Genomic DNA, 18628 nt, shown 5'->3' on the forward strand with positions numbered 1-18628 from the left:
TCTTGGGAGACCTCAGTGGTGTCCTCTTTCACCGTGTGTGTGTGTGTGTGTGTGTGTGTGTGTGTGTGTGTGTAAGAGTAAGAGGAATCAATTGCAGTGTCACTGGGGGTCTCTGGCCAGGTTGTCATGGCGTCATGGCTTCTGTGTGTTTGGTGCGGTGATCATCACTGGGTTAAGATGCGCATGGTTGCCATAGACCACGCCTCCTCTGTGTGTTTTTGTGTGTAGACCGTGCCAGGTGTCAGCGGGGAATTAGGAACTGTGTATGCTACGCTCTGTTAACACCTCACCTTTCATCCGGATGGCATTGAAAAGGCTCACGGAGCTTTATAGACATTTGGTTTGATTTAAGGGAAATATGATGCTCTCAATATGAGCCTCGGTCTCAGTTTTCTACCAAATCTGAATGTTTATCTATCTTTTATTTCTTTCCTGAAAAACAAGGAATGCCAATGGCAGATATGTAAGAGCCGATGGTTATCAGTTGGAGCATGTTTGCTCGCTTGTGTTGACCAATGATAAGAGGATTACAGAGTGTTTGTTTGTCAGGTCGATTGAGTGCTTGTTTGTATATGTGTACACTACACACACACACTTTGTGTGCTTGCTTTTCTCCACATGCCTTTTCATAAATATGGTAAGTGTTACAGCTGATATTAAACTTATTCTAACTTAGTCTAAGATGCAAGCTTATGATTTAGGCCTAATCCATTCTGCTGACTGGGAGCGATTGCTGCCTTTAAATGAACAACACACACCAACCCTTTTTTCTCTCTCACACACACACACACACCTCTTCTCATCACAACTCTATCGCTGTGGTTGTCATGGAGACTGGCTCTGACCCCCTACAAGATGTAGCTGGATGAAGTTCCCACCTGCTCTGCTCAGGGGAACATTGATGAATTACACACACACACACACACACACACACAGACAGTGAGCCTCAACAGAAGATTTGTCCTGAAAACACACACACACATAGACACACACACACACACATAGTGTATTTGAAAAAAGTAGTGCAATTGTCATCACCAAGCAGAAATAAGGCTTCTTATGAATTTAATTTCTTATGAAATCACTCACTATGAGGACTAATCTGCCCTGTGAGTGTTGGGATAGTTAGATGGCTGTAACATGATCTGCTTATGTGTGTAGTGGTTAAAAATGATAGAAGAAAAATGAAATGGCACAACCCAGAAAAAGATTATTTACAATTTATTTAAATTTGTCTTAATGGCAAAGACCACACACCCAATCTCACGAGCACTTAATTTTTTCTGGTCTTTTCAAAGAACATCTCTAAGGCTCTTTGGTAATTGAATTGAATTGTGGGGGGCATTAATGCTGACACGCATGCACGTAGCCAGATGCTCTCCTTGTAGTCTATTTCTCAGTCCCAAAACAACAAACCCACGTATAAAAAAGTAAATACTCACTTTTCTTCTACATCACTCCCACAGTTACCATACAACTCACTCACAATTAACTCGAAAAGACCTAGGCTACTTGATTGAAGTCACGACCGTTCGTCTCACCGTCAAGAGAACGCTGAAGTTATGAGAACACGTCTTTCTGATAAGAGAATGTAGGCTCCTATATGTCTAATGCCGTAAACGTAGAAAAGGTCTGTTTGTGATAGCCTATTATAGCTAAGTGGACAGAATTTAGGCTATACGTATATGCCAACATATGCTCATATTTCCTTTAACTATCAGACAGTTTAAACAGGCCTAGACTGTGTTCGCCTAGCTTTCCCATGCAAACATTACATATAGCCCTACGCTAACGTTACACGTCTAGGCTACAATTAACGTTAAGACCATACACCTTGTAGCACATTGGTTTACTCTATTGCATTACTTACGTTTTAATAATTTGTCGTTGAATGTTGATGGAGGCTCATCTTTGGGAAATCAGCTCTCTGGATAAAATTGTCAGCCGGAGCAAGAGTTCTCAGAGTTGACGACACGGGGGTAAATCCAATCAGCAGAAAGAACCGCATCACAACAGTAGGCTAAATCGCAACAAACTTTTTTTCCCCCCATGTTAAATTCATTTCGGTAATCATGAATTGGTTTCTTTTATTTGATGTAGGCTAGGAGAGGAGGATGCATGTTTCACATTAGTGTCAATGTGTCAAAGCAGGCTTTGGATCAGAGGAATTGCTCAAGCTTAAAGGAGAATTCCGGTGTGATTTTGACCTAAAGTGTTTTGAAACATGACGCCGAGTGTGAACCTATGTCTCATAGCCCATCTCGGCTTGTCCCCTGCACTCCGAAATCTGGCGCTAGTTAGCCGATGCTACCAACAAGGCGGCTAATGCTGGTGCCTCGGGCATCGGTCTAGCCATGCAAATAAATCACTGTTTTACACCATTTACGAGGCTCAACGTATCTCCACACTTCATTGGTATACTTCCCAGGGCCCTGACATTTAAAACGAGACATTGAGAACTTTGAAAAAGCACTGGTAGTTTACTTAGTAGTTTACAAAGTCGACCCTCATCTGATCTGACTGACTATCTGCAGTGCAGTGTAGTCTTATTAGCACATATTAGAGCTTGTCACAGGTGGAGGTAAATGAGGTTGTGTTTGTGTGTGTGTGTGTCTGTGTGTGAGTGCTTGTTTGTGTACTTCTGCATATCAGCTTATTTTGCTTGTCAGAGGTGGAGATAAATGAGGTTGTGTTCATGTGTGTATGTGTGTGTGTGTGTGTGTTTGTGTGTGTTTGTATACACCACGTGTGACTGAATTGGGACCAAACTCGACCCTGATATGATCCGATCCTTACTCAGCTCTTTGACTGACTCTCTGCAGTGCAGTGCAGTCTTATTTTAGGATTTTAGAGGTGCTGCCAGGATGCAGTTTTAGTTGAGGATTTTTCTTCTCGGTCTTAGTATAGTGTTTTTAGGAGTTTTCTCTCCCCCCATCTTTGGTTGATCTGCTTGCTTTTGCATTTGTCCTTCTTAGTTGAGGATTGTAGGAGTCTCCTCTCTGCAGTCGAATGCCCTCACAAGGCTTGCGGCTGAGCTAGTCCCACAGTAGAGCGTCTGTGTGCCATGTGTAAATGGTAAATGGACTGCACTTATAAAGCCCTTTTCTTTTCATCCGAGCACTCAAAGCTCTTTACATTTGTCACGCCTCACATTCACCCATTCACACAAACACACACACTCATACACCGATGCCAGAGGGTGCAATGCAATGTGCCAACCTGCATGTCAGGAGCAGTTCGGGGTTCAGTTTCTTGCTCAAGGACACTTCGACAGGGTCAGAAGGAGCCTGGCCTCGAATCGACAACATCCTGGTTGCCCTTTGACCACCCCCCATCTGTCCAGCGTGTGTGCTTAGAGAAGTTTTGGTCTGTAGCTCTCCCTCTTCCTCCCGTGCCACCGCTGTGTATGCGTAGAGCGCCTGTGTGACATCTGTGTTGCGTCTGTATGTGCGTAGAGAAGTTTTAGGCTGTAGGTCTCCCTCTACCTCCCGTGCCACCGCTGTGTATGCGTAGAGCGCCTGTGTGGCGTCTGTGTGTGCGTAGAGAAGTTTTAGGCTGTAGATCTCCCTCTACCTCCCGTGCCACCGCTGTGTATGCGTAGAGCGCCTGTGTGGCGTCTGTGTATGCGTCAAGAGGGCCACAGAGCCCCAGAGGAGCAGATACAGTCTCTGGTTGCAGCCGACGCAGAGTGCAGAATTGCAGTGTTGTATTGTCATGCTGAAAAAGTGAGAATATTTAGCTGCATGTTTTGACTGGAAAAGCCACTGTGCTTTAGGAGGGCAGGTACAGCACACATTTCTAACGCATCAGGGGATAGAATGCATGAAATAAATACCGTTATAAAAAACCAGCAAGACACATTATGATCTGATCCCTCAAACCACTTGCTGTGGCACATTTGTCCACATAGCATTACATGTTAATGTGTCCTGATGTGTCCTCATAAAAAGGTTGCACTCTCTGCAGTCTAGGCACTAGGTTTCAAGGAAATCTGAACACACGTGGAGTAAACGACACTCAAAGAGACTAACGGAACAGAGGAGAGGAAGCCACTAAGGAGATGCAGTTACCTGATATCATATCACTACATCTGACTCCTGCTACCATGTCATTACTGCCTATTAACAAGAGCATGAAAGCTTCCATCACCATGTTATTATTGCGTATTAGTAACAAGAGCTTGAAAGCTACCATGTTATTACTGCATATTAACATGAGTATGGAAGCCGTCACCACCTTCATATTACTGCATCTTAACAAGAATATGAAGGCATATTATTAAGCATGTCATTGAGCACGTAGTGAAGGGCTGTATAGTGAGTAGAGTGCATTTGTAGCTGTGAGGGAGTTTGGGCAGGGATGTGGAGCTCAGTCTGTTAGAGCAAGCATTGCTATGTCAACAGACTTCGAGGAAGTAGGGCACAGATGAATGCACTTAGTGTCCAGGGGAAACATTTGGGTGAAGATGCAAATATGCAAAGCACTTACTTGCTACTGAGTAGAGGTATATTTAGCTGACGCAGCCTGTTGTGTGGTGCTGGCCAGTTTGGCCTGGTAGACTAGTGGTGTGTGTGCGTGTGTGTGTGTGTGTCGGGGGTGTCAGTGACTGTTCTTTTCAGTTTGTGAGGGTGACGCGTGCACTGACGGTGTGTGTGAGTCAGCACTCAGCCTAGAGCTCCATCTCTGAACACTCCTCCTCCTCTTCCTCTTCCTCCTGCTGCTGCACCGCTGGGCTTCTCCTGCTCCCCTGCAGGATTCCTAAAAGACCTGAACACCACACCACTCAGAGAGAGAGAACAACGAGAGAGAGAGAGCGAGAGAAAAGACCTTACCACAGACAGAGAGAGAAGAACAAGATAGAGGCTCTCAGACCGAGAGAGAGAGAGAGAGAGAGAGATTAGAGAAGAACAAGGATATAGGCTCTCAGACAGACAGACAGAGAGATAGAGAGAGAAGAACGAGGACAGGTGCTCCTAGATAGACACAAAGAAAAAGAGAGAGAGAGAATAAGGACATACTGTAGGCACTCAGACAGACACAGAGAGAGCGAGAGAGAGAAAGAGAGAGAGAGAGATGAGAAGTATGAAAACATAAGACGGGCACTCTTCCCCAAATTCCAAATAGGTATCCCACATTTTCAGGATTGCGACAACGATGAAAAAATAGCCATACTTCTTGGCGAAGAGCCCTCTGCTGCCTCACTCAAGGACATAGGCTCTCAGACAGACAGAGAGAGAGAGAAGAACGAGTACTGGTGCTTCTAGATAGACACAAAGAGAGAGAGAGAGTGAGAACAAAGACCAGACAGACAGAGAGAGAGGGAAAAGCTCTATGACTTTCACTTTTAAAAGATTCATGTTAGTCACTGGGTCTGTATTATCAGTTAGGCTCAAGTAAAGTCTTTCAGAGTCTGTCTTCTAAGGATACCACCAAGAGCCACACTATGGGCTCTAATTTGTATGGCACGCAATGCGCATTTGTGCAATGCAATGCATTAATACCGACCCACACAAACTAATGCTAATTTAATGAACTGGGCATTGGGCGAAACAATTTGCTGCAAGGGGGCACTTGCACTAATGAGAGCTCTCTCGACACACACATACAATCACACACGCGTGCACACAAACACACACTCACACGGGCGCACACACACACACACACACACACACCACACACACAACTTGAGGGCTTGCTGCAGCTGGTCAGGTGTTCTCCTGGTCAGCACTTCTAAATCCAGACCAATCAGCCTGACAACATCAGAGAAACAAATAACGCCAACGCCAATAAGGCCAACGTTCAGGTCAAGCCATGGCTCTGCGAACTCAAAGTCCAGTGATTTTTCCATTAGCTTCTTATTTTCTTTTCATTCATAATTTCTGTAGTCGAGTGGGTGAGTGGAGAGAGAAGAGAGATGGAGATATCGAGTGCACAGACTTGTTAAAGAGGGACAGAATCGACCGGAGGTTTTCTCCTGTCATCAGGCGATGGATTGTGCCGATCACATCTCCCAGGGAGGCAGCCGGTGGGAGGGGATGTGACATCGTTAACCTGGAGAAGGGAACATGATGGAGAAATAAGACAAAGGCAATTCATTCATCCCTGGGAAGGGCAAGTACTCTTTCTTCGTGGTAAATGTGCTGACCTCCACCACCCCTCCACAACAGAGGCTTGCTGTTGTGTGTGTGAGTGTGTGAGAGAGATTAACCAACACAACACACGATAGTTACATCCACAGATTTAAAGTAACATGTAATAGTGAAGGCGTTGATGTGTGTGCGTGTGTGTGTGTGTGTGTGTGTGTGTGTGATGTTCTGGGAACAGAAATAGCACCGGAGATGACTTTTTGGCATGCAGCCGTCGTATTAGCAGGGATCAGTGGCACTAGGGAGGTCCAGGGGGAGGCAGGCTTAGGGCTCATTAGCCAGGGCTGAGGTGGTGGGTATGTGTGTGTGTGTGTGTGTGTGTGTGTGTGTGTGTGTGTGTGTGTGTGTGTGTGTGTGTGTGTGTGTGTGTGTGTAAGGGACTGTAGTGCCCTACTTTCTTCGCATGCCAAGTTGACTGACCCGACATGCCACAGCTGCTACTGCTGGTCAGTCTGGGGCAGCACAGCAGGGAGACTGGTGCATGTCCAGTGTGTGTGTGTGTGTGTGTGTGTGTGTGTGTGTGTGTGTGCACTCATTGTACACGTTTTCTCTCTCACACTCTTTATGCTTCACTCTTCTCTCATTCTTTCTATTCCATGTCTCTCTGTTTCTCTTTGCTTCCTGTCTTCCTTCTATGTTGAATCATTCTTTCTTTCTGTCTGTCTCTCTAGCTCCGTCTCTCATTTTCTCTCTGTCTTTCTCTCTCTCTCTCTCCTTCTGTTTCTTTTCTTTGCAGGTCAGCTCTGCAAACATGTATTGTATAAATAAGTCCAAAAGTGACATCAGGAATAGATTTGGAGTGTCACCTAATCTAAGTGTTTGTTTTATTTATTTGTTTGTTTGTTTGCTTGTTTGTTTGTATTTCATATTTTCATTTTGGAATTTGGTTTACTGCTGGCGTAGGAGAGATGCATCACCCCCAAATGAGCAGCGGTCAGGAGGAGAAGGATGGCCTCAGGAGGCCGCAGAGAAACAGAAACGAGCCAGGAGGAGCAGTGAGAACGAGGGAGGAAAAGAGGAGAGAGAGACAGGCAGGGGCCGAAAGAAGGAAAAGAGAGAGGAGGCGCTGGAGGAGGCGCAGGGGAGAGCAGAGAGGGAGGTCAGTGAGAGAGTGGAGGCAGAGAGCCTCATGATGGAGCACGAGGAGGAGGACAGGTAAGGAGGAGTAAGGAGGAGCCAACATGAGGAGCCTGCAGGTGCCACACAGCAGCTCTAATAGATCACCAATCACAAGCTCAATATGTTAATCCAATATGTGCAGCTGTGATATAGATCATTTGACTGCGTACAGAGCTAAAAAGCATTGTTTTAAAGTGGGCAGTCTACTCTGTCGAGTGCCAGGGCTTAAATCTCTCAGGTTCAATGTCAGAATTCAGTCATGGGCTGGGCTTTTTAAGATTTGAAAATATATAGATAGATAATTTTATATAGATTGATAATTATATATTGCAGTTTTGAAAAGTGCTGGTTATTGAAGGCACAACAATGTCCTAGCTTTAAGCCCTAATATACGGATGTCTCTTTTCTTATGGTGCGCTTATCATCACTACTGAAATGTTAAAAGCACGGTGCACAATCTGACTTAAGCGTTACCTGTCCTTGATTGTTACCTGTATGAGCTTTTAGTGGATCTGCCTCTTCCCATGACTATGACTCTCGCAGGCAGATCGGGTCAGCGCAGGCCTCGGAGATGCTGGCAGCGTCTGATCTAGAGTGGAAGTACAAGAACCCGGACGATGTTGAACAGCTAGTCAGAGACATGGGCCAGAGCAATCTGGAAGAGACACAGGCCATTGAGTTGTTAGCCAAGCAGCGCAAGGAGAGGTAAGAGAGAGAGAGAGAGAGAGAGAGAGAGAGAGAGAGAGGAGAGGAAACAGGAAGTGACCTTGCAGTTGTTCTCCAGGTAATGCAGGGGATAGGCAAGAGATGAAGAATCTCCTTCTCCAACATTTGTCTCTGGTTCATGGCTCTTAATCCGAGAGCTCCTCAGAGCAAACATGTCCCGGGTCATCCTAAATTTGGGGTCTGTCTGGTCCACAACTGATCTGATACGTCCAGAGGCAAGCACCCTCGGTTTAGATTCATGCCAGCAATACTAACTTAAAACTATTTATTTTAAATACTAGCGATAAATAAAGATGTTTGGATTGTATTTAAAAGTTGGTATTGCGTATGAATCTTATGACAGGTAACATGCAAATGGCGTCTGGTTGTGGTGTTTCAGATATCCTCATTAATGCATGCTGTGTCAATGAAAAAGGTTTGAATGTGTCTGTTTGACTGTGTAACTGAATTTGTGTTTAATTTAATTTGTGTGTAATTGAATTTGTTGTCGTTTGCTGTTTCAATGTCAAGTGCTGTCACTCATTCACTGTGCATATTTTCTCTCCCCCCCTCCCCCCCCATCTTTGGTTGATCTGCTTGCTTTTGCATTTGTCTGTAAGTATATATACATTTTTTATTTTGTTTATTTCTTTTCTTACGTCAGTAGCTGTAGTGTTGTATCCTATCCGAGTCCGCTTATTCTCTGCAAACTGCTGTTTATTCTGTGTACCCTGAAATGTCGTCCCCCCTGCAAGCCTCTGCGCTTGACCCACCCTTTCTGATGTCCGTACGTGTCCCAGCAACCCTCAGCCTTCCGGCCATCCAGGAATGACATCACAATTGGGCCAAACGTCAGTCATCAGCAACGTGTCAAGCTGATGATGCTCGAGGCATCTTTTTGAGCAATGTTGCTGGGTAATGTTCTTGTGTACTATTGTTCTGGCACGCTTTTTCCTGAACACAACCAACCAGAACACATGGACCGGCTATGTGGTTACACAGAGACATTGCTCAAGAACTTGCCCCATCTATTGCCACATTATGAAGTTATTATAGATGAGAAGAGGGGAAGGGGTAGGGAAGATGGAATTATGAGATGGGTCGGGTTGTGTGAACAGAGTGAGTTCACTAGGACTAGGGGATTGACACCGCCCTGGAGCATTTATTTACTCAAAATGCCACCCAATAGCTGGGTCTTCCTGGATGTGCCTGTAACAAAGTCCTACGGTCTATATTTATATTTCTTATTAAACTACCGGTTCAAGCCCTTGCAGTTTGGATGAAAGGCCTGGGCCCCAGGTCTGTTGCTTTCCTATAACGCAAGGCCTTTTTTCTAACACACTAACTCTTCTCCTCAGAGAGGAATGGATTCCCAACTGCTTTGCACCATGCCAGCCTCTGTAGTGCACACCTAACCCTCAATGTTCTAGGGGTTCCCTGACCCCTGAACTCTGTAACATACTGTAGCAGAGTTTTCTCACGCCATACTAAACCTCCACTAAGAGTTACTCTCTTTTAAGTATTATTTTGTTAATGTATTATTTATTATTATTAATAATAATTAATTCATTTATTTGAGAATGCCCCCCCCCCCCCCTCTAAAGGGCTGGCATTTTACAAATCTATTCCACAGAAACTGAGTGTTACTTTTAAACCAGTGTCAGTATTGCTTTACAGTAAGACCACTCTCAGCATTATACTTTAAAGCTGCCTATCCCCTTCCTCCTCTGATACAGATGTGCCCTGCTGCAGATCCCCTTTCCTCACTGCTTTTACTGTACCTAGTTAGCATTAGCGGTTAGCATCCAGTGTCTCACTCTCTCTCTCTCTTTCTCTGTCCTCTCCTTTATTTCCACCTCCCAGGAGAAGGAAGGCGGGTATCCTACCCAGCTTGGAAGACCTTCTCTTCTACACCATTGCAGAGGGTCAGGAGAAGATCCCTGCACACAAGTTCACCACGGTGAGAGCTAGCATTCACACTTACGAATGGTACTGAAGATACTGAAGTTCACCACGGTGAAAGCTAGCATTCACACTTACAAATGGCACTGAAGACCTGTTATCTGACGTGAAGCAGTCACCTTACCATACCATAAATCAGCGAGGAGACTGCTGGTCCAGAGTCAAATTACGTTCGGTGCTTCTACCACTCGTCTGATAATTTTGCGGCACAACTAAATGGTATCATGGAACGACGGGCGGATAGAAAAAGAAAACCAACGTTTTCCTGATCAGGAAATAGTTTCTAATTTGGCGTTATCAACCAAAGAGGCAGACAATTACGTGGTAGTTGTGAGTGCCCATTCAATGTATGTGTGAGTCTGTGAGAGAAACTGAAGCTACTCGAGCTGCACGTATAACATAGGCAGGCTAAGAAGTAACGATATTTAATACAACAAAGTGGCACGAAGACCTCAAAAGTTTGAGATGTCCAGGCCTCAAGTCAAAGAAGTTTGGGAACGATGTAGTCTGACAAAGTATGACAAAGTCTTCATGCCCTTGAATGTTGGAAAATGAACGTTCTAAAGAATATCTGGGTTCATTGAATTCAACATAGAATTTTACAACCTTGAATTGTTGCGGAACGGAATCTTATGAATGTTCAAAAACCCACACCTTTAAGTAGCTTAAACCCCTCTTTTGTAACCATCAGGTGTTCGTTTCTGAAGCAAATGCTTATTGCCTGATAAGATCACACTGCTGCATAGTCCACACCCTTGAGACGATGTGGGTTCTTATTTAGAAGACTCCTGTGGTCCTCTCTCATCTGTAGTCACTCAAGGCCACCCTGCTAATATCTCAGTCGGCCATCTGGAAACGATAACTCAATGTCGCCAATCGGCCATCTATTCCCACCAACACACACATACACACACACACACACACACACACATTCCCTTTTTCTCTCCTCCGTCAGGTCCTGCGGATGCACACCATTTATTTCTCCCTGTTAGCAGCCTCTCGTTCATCTCCGCCCGTCAGCCCGGCCCAGTCTGCCACAGCCCTGCCAGGAGGCGGCCTTTGTTTTATCCTATTTCCCAGTGATGGCTCTATCTTCCCCTCGGCAATGAAACGCTGAGAGTATGAATCACTGCTCCACTCCAGGTTCTGTAGACCTCATTACCCATCACCACTGGCTGTCACAATTGTCGCCTCGTAACCCAGATATAGGCCAGCGAACGGGCCCATAACAAACCCCTCTCTCCATTAGCTAGGGAAGGGTCGAGAGGCGCTCACAATACAAGACAAATGATCGTGTAAGGTTTGTCCGCCCTTGCCTTCCGTAGCTTACGTTGATTGGTTTGTTATGGTTTGTGGTCCCATTTCAGAGTCAGGTGGTGGTTGTAAGGTTAAAGCAGCCTATTGTTGGTTTGGTTGATACAGTACAAATTGCCCAAATTTGGTCTGAAAATGCCCTTAAATTAATTCATGACAACTGTTAGGTAATTGTGGTCATGCTCAAATGTCAGTATGCAGCAATACAGTAATCTAATTGTTGGTTTGGTTGATACAGTACAAATTGCCCAAATTTGGTTTGAAAATGCCCTTAAATTAATTTATGACAACTGTTAGGTAATTGTGGTCATGCTCAAATGTCAGTATGCAGCAATACAGGAATCTAATAACAGACAGTAGATCTCATGATGTGTATTGATATTTGTTTATTATTTATGTAAGTGGCATGTCTGTTTCGCTCTTCCTGAGACTACTACAATAGGTCAGCAAGTCCAGCACTTCAAGGAATAAAACTCCACATAATGTCTCTCAAGGTAGAATCTGACATGTCTACAAGGGAGACTAAGGGCTAGTCCACACGTACCAAACCAATCTTTTTGTCCTCCGTCTTCCCTGGAACCGTATCAAGAATATTTGCGTCCAAACGGATCCATCTCAACATGACTCAACACGAACATGGCTAGTGCAAGGAAACCAGAATTGTTTGTGTGGACTGATAGTGAACTGCCAACTGTAGTCAACTGTAAAACTAATAAACTTCATTTTTACAGTTTGTGAAGGGTGCAGTCCCGTCCTTTATTTGGCTAACGCAGGTACACATAATCTCCTTTACTTTCTTTGGTTGTAGGATAGTCCGCGATTCACATTAGTTTTGGCTATCACCGCAAATCCATAGGCTACTAAACGCTAGGTCTACCCAAGTTAGGCTATTCTGTCTCCACATTTATAATATTGCTATAATACCTTCGTTAGTAACAGTACTTTTGCCTGCATCAAATCGCGCATTCGCATTTAGTGCGCATCTACCATAGGCTTATCACGAGTTACGCGTCTTTGTATGCTCATATCTGACTTCACTAGACTATGAATGCATTTATTTATGTTGTAAGACATGTAAAATAAATGAATGACTCCGGCACTGCGCACAAATTAATTTAAACTTACACCGCACTTCCCTAATAACTTCTGACTAGTTCTCTCGCGTCACCGACGATAGCTAGAAATGCATCAAGAAAACACTGTTCAGTCCACCAAGTCATGATAATGATCTTCTCATGAAGTCATGAGAATGAGTCATGATTGGCACTGCGCAGCACCAGTTGTGATATTTATCCTACTGAGTGTAATCGTAAGTAATGTCATGTATGAAAACTAGTATTGTTAGGCAATACTATAAGTGTCAAGTCCAGGGCAGCTGAGGTGTGGCGATGACATCATCAATAGGCAGGTATGCGGTTTCGCCGTCCAAACAAACTCACAAGGGCTACGGTTTCAGATTTTTCCACCCTGGGACCAGGTTTCAAAAAAGTGCAGTTTCGGGCAGTGCGTTTACAGGATTCGTTTGGACGATCGGCCAAGACGAAGCAAAACCGGTGCGTTTAACCCAAAAAGCGCCTCCGTGTGGACGGGGCCTAATTTTCACTTTTTTCTACCTCTCCCTCTCTCTTTCCTCCCTTCATCCCTCTCCCTTTCTTTCTATCTTTCCATCTGTCTCTCACTGTCATTTGATCTCTCTTTTTCCTCCACCGCTCCCTCATGTCTCCCCCTTTCCATCCCTCCCTTGCTCTCGTTTCCTTCCCCTTCCTTCTCTCTCTCTTCCTCTCTCCATCCTTCCCTCTCTCTTCCTGTCTCTCTTCCTCTCTCCATCCCTCCCTCTCTCTCTCTCTCTCTCTATCTTTCCTTCCCCCTACTCCTTCTCCATTCCCTCTCTCTCTCCCTTTCTACCCCCTCACTCTCTCTCCCTCCCCTCCCCTTCCCTCTCTCTCCCCCTCTCTCAGGCTCTGAAAGCCACAGGGCTGTGGACGGGCGACCCCAGACTGAAGGAATGTATGGAGATGCTGAAGGTGACGCTCAAGACCACCTCAGACGGAGCTCTGGACCGCCACCTCTTCAAAAAGTAAGACCGGCACATCCATGGCCAGGCAGGGCTCTACACTAACATTTTTTTCCAGGAGCACTTGTGCGCCCAAGTTTAGGAGCACAGACAAAAATTTGGGCGCACAGTCAGTTCTGTACTTAACTTAAACATAATCTAACATTACACTGCAGCTAACACTTAAACATGCCAGTGCACCAATTGCGAATATTAAGAATGACTGACAACATTTAGGCTACAGGAAATAGGATAAAGATCAGTGCCTACTTTATTCAGTCTGTTCTATTTTCCTACATTTTGTTAATGTAAAATAGTATAATACATTGCCATATTTGCATTTAGCCTGTATATCAAGGATCCTGCCAAATGTAGGCTAATTTATTTATTTGTGAATCCATCTGTAGCTAATCCAAATATGCCCATGGTGACCTATCTGACTGCATACTGCCTAATACTACTACTAAAACAGTCCATTTTCTCTTCCACAAAACCCAACATAGGTTAATCAAGGATATATATATTTTTTATACTTTTACTTTTTATTTGAAATATCTGCATTGATGGGGGCAGTAGGCAAACGTTAGGCCTACTTTCGTTTTGCACTTCATCTTGTATTCGGTGTAAACAAACAAGCATGCGTGGAAGCCTGGAGTTGTCGCGTTCTACCTTTGAATAAAATGGGAGCCTGTTCGCTACAGCTATATTTTGCATATTGCAGCCAATACGTCAACTGGGCTAAAGGGCATGTTAGGTTACCTTTCCTTCTCTCACTGCATTCTCAGAATCTCATCCTGTTCCTCTGATATCCGATGAATTCGGTGGATAGAAGAACTAATTTCTTCAATCTTTGCATCTTGGCTGGCTAGTCTAACTTTCCACTTTTTCTGCGTGCTCTTGGATTTGATAGAAGCGACTACTAGCGAGTCACAACGCCGAAACTGCTAACGTTGATGGGAGGTGTAGTTTTATGCTGCATTCATGCGTGATTCTATGGTTTGCACCAATAATGTTTCTTGATGTTGCGGTGAATTTTGTAGACAAACATTGACATGGTTAGAAGTCATTCGCACCAGTGCGCCTAAATATTTTTTTGCACTCGCACGCCATCATTTTTACTCGCATGTGCGTGTGAAATGGGCGCACTGTAGAGCCCTGCCAGGAAATCTTTTCTGACATAACCATGGTGGTTCATATGTGGTGAGATGCCCATATGCATGAGACAGACGAGTACAGTGTACAATGTAAACACAATGATGTTTAGTGTTTCAGGTGTCAGGAGAGGTGTAAACATCAGACACTGAGACACCGAGTTACAGTGTACAATGTAAACACACAATGACGTGTTTCAGGTGTCAGGAGAGGTGTAATTGTTGTAAGTGATGTGTATGTACACATTCTTATACATTACTATACATCTCCACAGGTATACAGTATCTGTATATATATATATCCAGTCGTGGCCTACTGGTTAGGGCTTCGGGCTTGGAACCGAAGGGTTGCCGGTTTGATCCCCGACCAGTTCGAACGGAACTGCCATTGAGCAAGACACCTAACACCTCACTGCTCCCCGAGCACCGCTGTAGCAAGGCAGCTCACTGCTCCGGGTTAGTGTGTGCTTCACCTCACTGTGTGTTCACTAATTCACAGATGGGATAAATGCAGAGACCAAATTCCTTGTATACGCAAATATACTTGGCCTAGAAACCTGATTTACATTTATTAGCACTTCTTATGCTTCTTACACTTGATTTATATTGTATGTTCATTAGCACTGCATGTGGAACACATATGCTGTGACGGAATCACATGCATCAAATCCACTCCTCCTTGTCACCTAGCTGAGCATGTGGGCATCTTGCCATCATCATGGACCATAATAATACAGTTTTTAATGTTGCTTTTCCCTCGTGTTTTATCCCTGTGTAATTTCAATTATTTAATAGCTGTCACTGATGCATCTTAGCTGCAGTCCACTGGCGTTGGGCTTCGTTGGGTTTTAATAATGCACAGGGTTGGGGGACTGGCTCGTGCCTGTGTGGATGTTATCAGACAGCAGACGTATTTGTGCGTGTGTGTCGATGTTATCGGACGGTAGCACTCTGTTGTTGTTCTGCCCATTATGCTAAACGCTCAGAATGAGGCTCTAACGAGAGTAGGACAGCTAAATGTGGATCCACGCAGGTTCAAGTGTGTGTGTGTGTGTGTGTGTGTGTGTGTGCTGACATTTAGACACTGACACAGATGCGCAATCTGAATTGTAACCTTCTCTGTCTCTGTCACACACACACACACACACACACACACACACACTCTTACACACACATACACACATTGTGATGTCCCACGTTACCCTTGTCAGCGACAGCTTGGAAAACAGCTCCAAATCCCCAGTCACGCTGCCAGGGTGCAGCACCCCTCCTGCAGCTATACTCCTGCCCCCACTCCTGCCCAGCTACAGCTTCTCTCCAGCGGGCATCAGTGGCGCCTGGCAGGGGGCCAACTGCCTCCCCCTCTTTTCAGGACGAGGAAGGGTGGGGTGGGTTTGGGGTGGGGAGACTGGAGGTTACTAACGCTGAGACAGGAGATGAGTACGCATGAGCGGTACGAATCGCTCAAGTGTACGTCACAAAGGGAGCGAACGTGACTGCACATACATTAACCTTCATAGCAAGGCAGTATGAATCATCGCTCAACTCAGCATCATCAGTAGGATTCAGTAAATCAAATTATAACCAACAGCATAACTGCACCAAGTTAGTTTATCACACACACACACACACACACACACACACAATAATAATAATAATATCCCATAGATAAAACATCTTACACAAGCAGCTTCGAGAGTCCTTCAACCCTTTGCCGTATAGACAACATGAAAGCTGATGTGTGATATAAAAAGGCTGTTTATGCATATATGTAGCGCCAGTATGGTCACTCGTACATTAACCCATAAAGCTTCCTGCACTTAACCACTCAGATTAAGGGAGCTGCCATCCGCGTCTGGACCACACGTGCTCAGGGAACCAACCAATCCCTGCCCATCTCTAAGGGCCTATTCAGACCGCAAAGCGTGGCGACTGTGTTTCAGCTGCGTTACCTGTCCGTTTTCATTTTGCCACCAACGTTCACAGGTTCAAGCATGTACACTGCGTGCGTAATGCACACGTTTCAGGTGCGGCATGCTAGAAATAGGACCTGCGGCCATTTTTCACGCGACACGCAGCGTGTTGGGAGCGTTTCCATTGAAAAGAGACAGTTTTAATTAATAGGCAGACTTGTTGCAGCAACGGCGCATCAGAGACATCAGAGATAATAGCCTGTGTGTGTGTGTGTGTGTGTGAATAGTCCTATTAGAATAATAGTCCTATTAGATTGTGTGTGTGTGTGTGCACGCTCTCGTGTTCTCCATTCTAATGGCCGGAGTGAGATTTATATCCCCAACACACACACACACACGCACACACACACACACACACTCTCCCTGTGAGTTAGCAGCAGTGTGGGAGTCAGTTGGCAGGTTAATGAGGCAGGAGACAGCAGCCCATTTAGTGCCTGTGTGTTTTCCGGAGCTTCTACCGAGGGCAGTGCGAGCTGCTGTCACGGCGAGTAAACATGTAGGCTATCTTTAACACCGACCAAGAGTAAACACATTCACTATTTTTAACACTGAGAATAAACGAGCTCTCGAATAAAGCACAAACTACACTGATTCTGCAAGGATGTTTCACTGTAGTCAAAGTTGTTCTTCATTCCTGTTTCTGCCATTGACCTTGTTTAAGGTAACAGTGAGCTATTTAGCAGACGTTTTCATCCAACGCGACCTAAAATGACTTGCAATGTTCAGGATTTGGTCCCCGGTGCCGACTGGGTATAAAGTGCTGGAGATGCTAACATGAATGCAACGCTGCACCATGACACCCCATATTATTGTTTGTACATGCAGAATAAGTTGAGGATTAGTAATTCAAGCTGTCATAAGCATTGTTTCAAATTCTTTCTCTTTCTCAGTGTGTCTATTTGTCTCTTCCTGAGACTACTACAATAGGTCAGCAAGTTCAGCACTTCAGACCATAGATCTCATGATGTGTATTGATATTTGTTTATTATTTATGTAAGTGGCATGTCTGTTTTGCTCTTCCTGAGACTACTACAATAGGTCAGCAAGTCCAGCACTTCAAGGAGTAAAACTCCACATCATGTCTCTCCAGGTAGAGTCTGACATGTCTACAAGGGAGACTAATTTCCCCTCTTTCTCTCTTTTTTCTCTCTCTCATCCTCCCTCTCTCTCTCTCTTTCTGTCTCTCTGTCCTCTGTGGTCAGATGTGTCCAGAGCAACATTGTGCTGCTCACTCAGGCGTTCCGAAAGAAGTTTGTCATCCCAGATTTCCAGTCCTTCACCTCCCACATCGACGAAATTTACGAGGGTGCCAAAATGCGGTCCGGGGGCAAGGTGAGTCCCAGTCGTCTTTTTCTCCCCTTAAAAGAGGCCATGGATCCTGTTGGTGGATGATTCGCATAGACAGACAGCCTGTTGAGCTTTGCCAAGTTTTGCAGGTTCCTATTGACAGGGAAGTTCTCTGTTCACAACTTTTCTGTGCTTTGTGCTGTGATTTGCTTCTGGTTTTGCCTGATGGTCATTTTGATACCACTGAACCACTGAACCACAGCAGTGTGAACCTAGCGACACTAGCTGAAAAGCAAAAAGATGGCCGCCACACATAGATTTTTCAACATAAAAGTCCTTAGCAAACCAATATTTTTGGTTACATATACTGGTTTGGGTAAGGACTTTTATGTTGAAAAATCTACATGTGGAAGCCATATTGGATTTTTTTGGAAGTGTTGCTAGCTTCACACTGCTGTGGTTTAGTGGTTCACCAAAGCTTAATTTGCCCATCACTAGTGATTGGCTCCTGAGAACGACCTATTAGGTTTCATCCTTAAGCCAAAACATATACTGTACTGCTCCACCTGAGCATCCACCTCCACCTATTGGGATAGTCTTAAAACTATACTGTCTAGTGCAGAGCAAGCTGTTGAGTGTGTGTTGAAATGTGAATGTTACTGTATGTTGGAGTGTATGACTGAGTGTGTGTATCAGAGTGTGTGTGTGTGAGTGTGTATTTTGGGTGTGTGTAGTGACCTCGTGTGTGTGTGTGTGTGTATGTGTGTATCAGTGTCTGTGAATGTGTGTATTTGGGTGTGTGTAGTGATCTTTTCTGTGTGTGTTCCTCTGCAGGTGGCTGACTACATCCCTCAGCTAGCCAAGTTCAGTCCAGACCTGTGGGGGGTGGCCATATGCACCGTGGATGGTCAGAGGTGA

At 44.8% G+C, this 18628-nt stretch overlaps 1 protein-coding gene across 4 annotated transcripts in view; it reads left to right on the plus strand.

The window, feature by feature from the left end:
* glsa (glutaminase a) overlaps positions 1-18628 on the plus strand; it is a 42646-nt gene that overhangs the window by 2010 nt on the left and 22008 nt on the right. Inside the window, exons 1-6 of one of the 4 annotated variants that reach the window (XM_048234423.1) lie at positions 7239-7301; positions 7809-7970; positions 9840-9930; positions 13205-13323; positions 17626-17755; positions 18545-18624. In XM_048234423.1, the coding sequence (XP_048090380.1) occupies positions 7276-7301; positions 7809-7970; positions 9840-9930; positions 13205-13323; positions 17626-17755; positions 18545-18624 (608 nt within the window). In that variant the 5' untranslated portion in view covers positions 7239-7275. Of the gene's footprint in view, positions 1-7238; positions 7302-7808; positions 7971-8553; positions 8586-9833; positions 9931-13204; positions 13324-17625; positions 17756-18544; positions 18625-18628 lie in introns of those variants that run through there. The other 3 variants (XM_048234424.1, XM_048234421.1, XM_048234422.1) reach the window with 3 other exon arrangements.

This window comes from Alosa alosa, chromosome 23 (genome assembly GCF_017589495.1).
Source record: "Alosa alosa isolate M-15738 ecotype Scorff River chromosome 23, AALO_Geno_1.1, whole genome shotgun sequence".
Classification (NCBI taxonomy): domain Eukaryota; kingdom Metazoa; phylum Chordata; class Actinopteri; order Clupeiformes; family Clupeidae; genus Alosa; species Alosa alosa.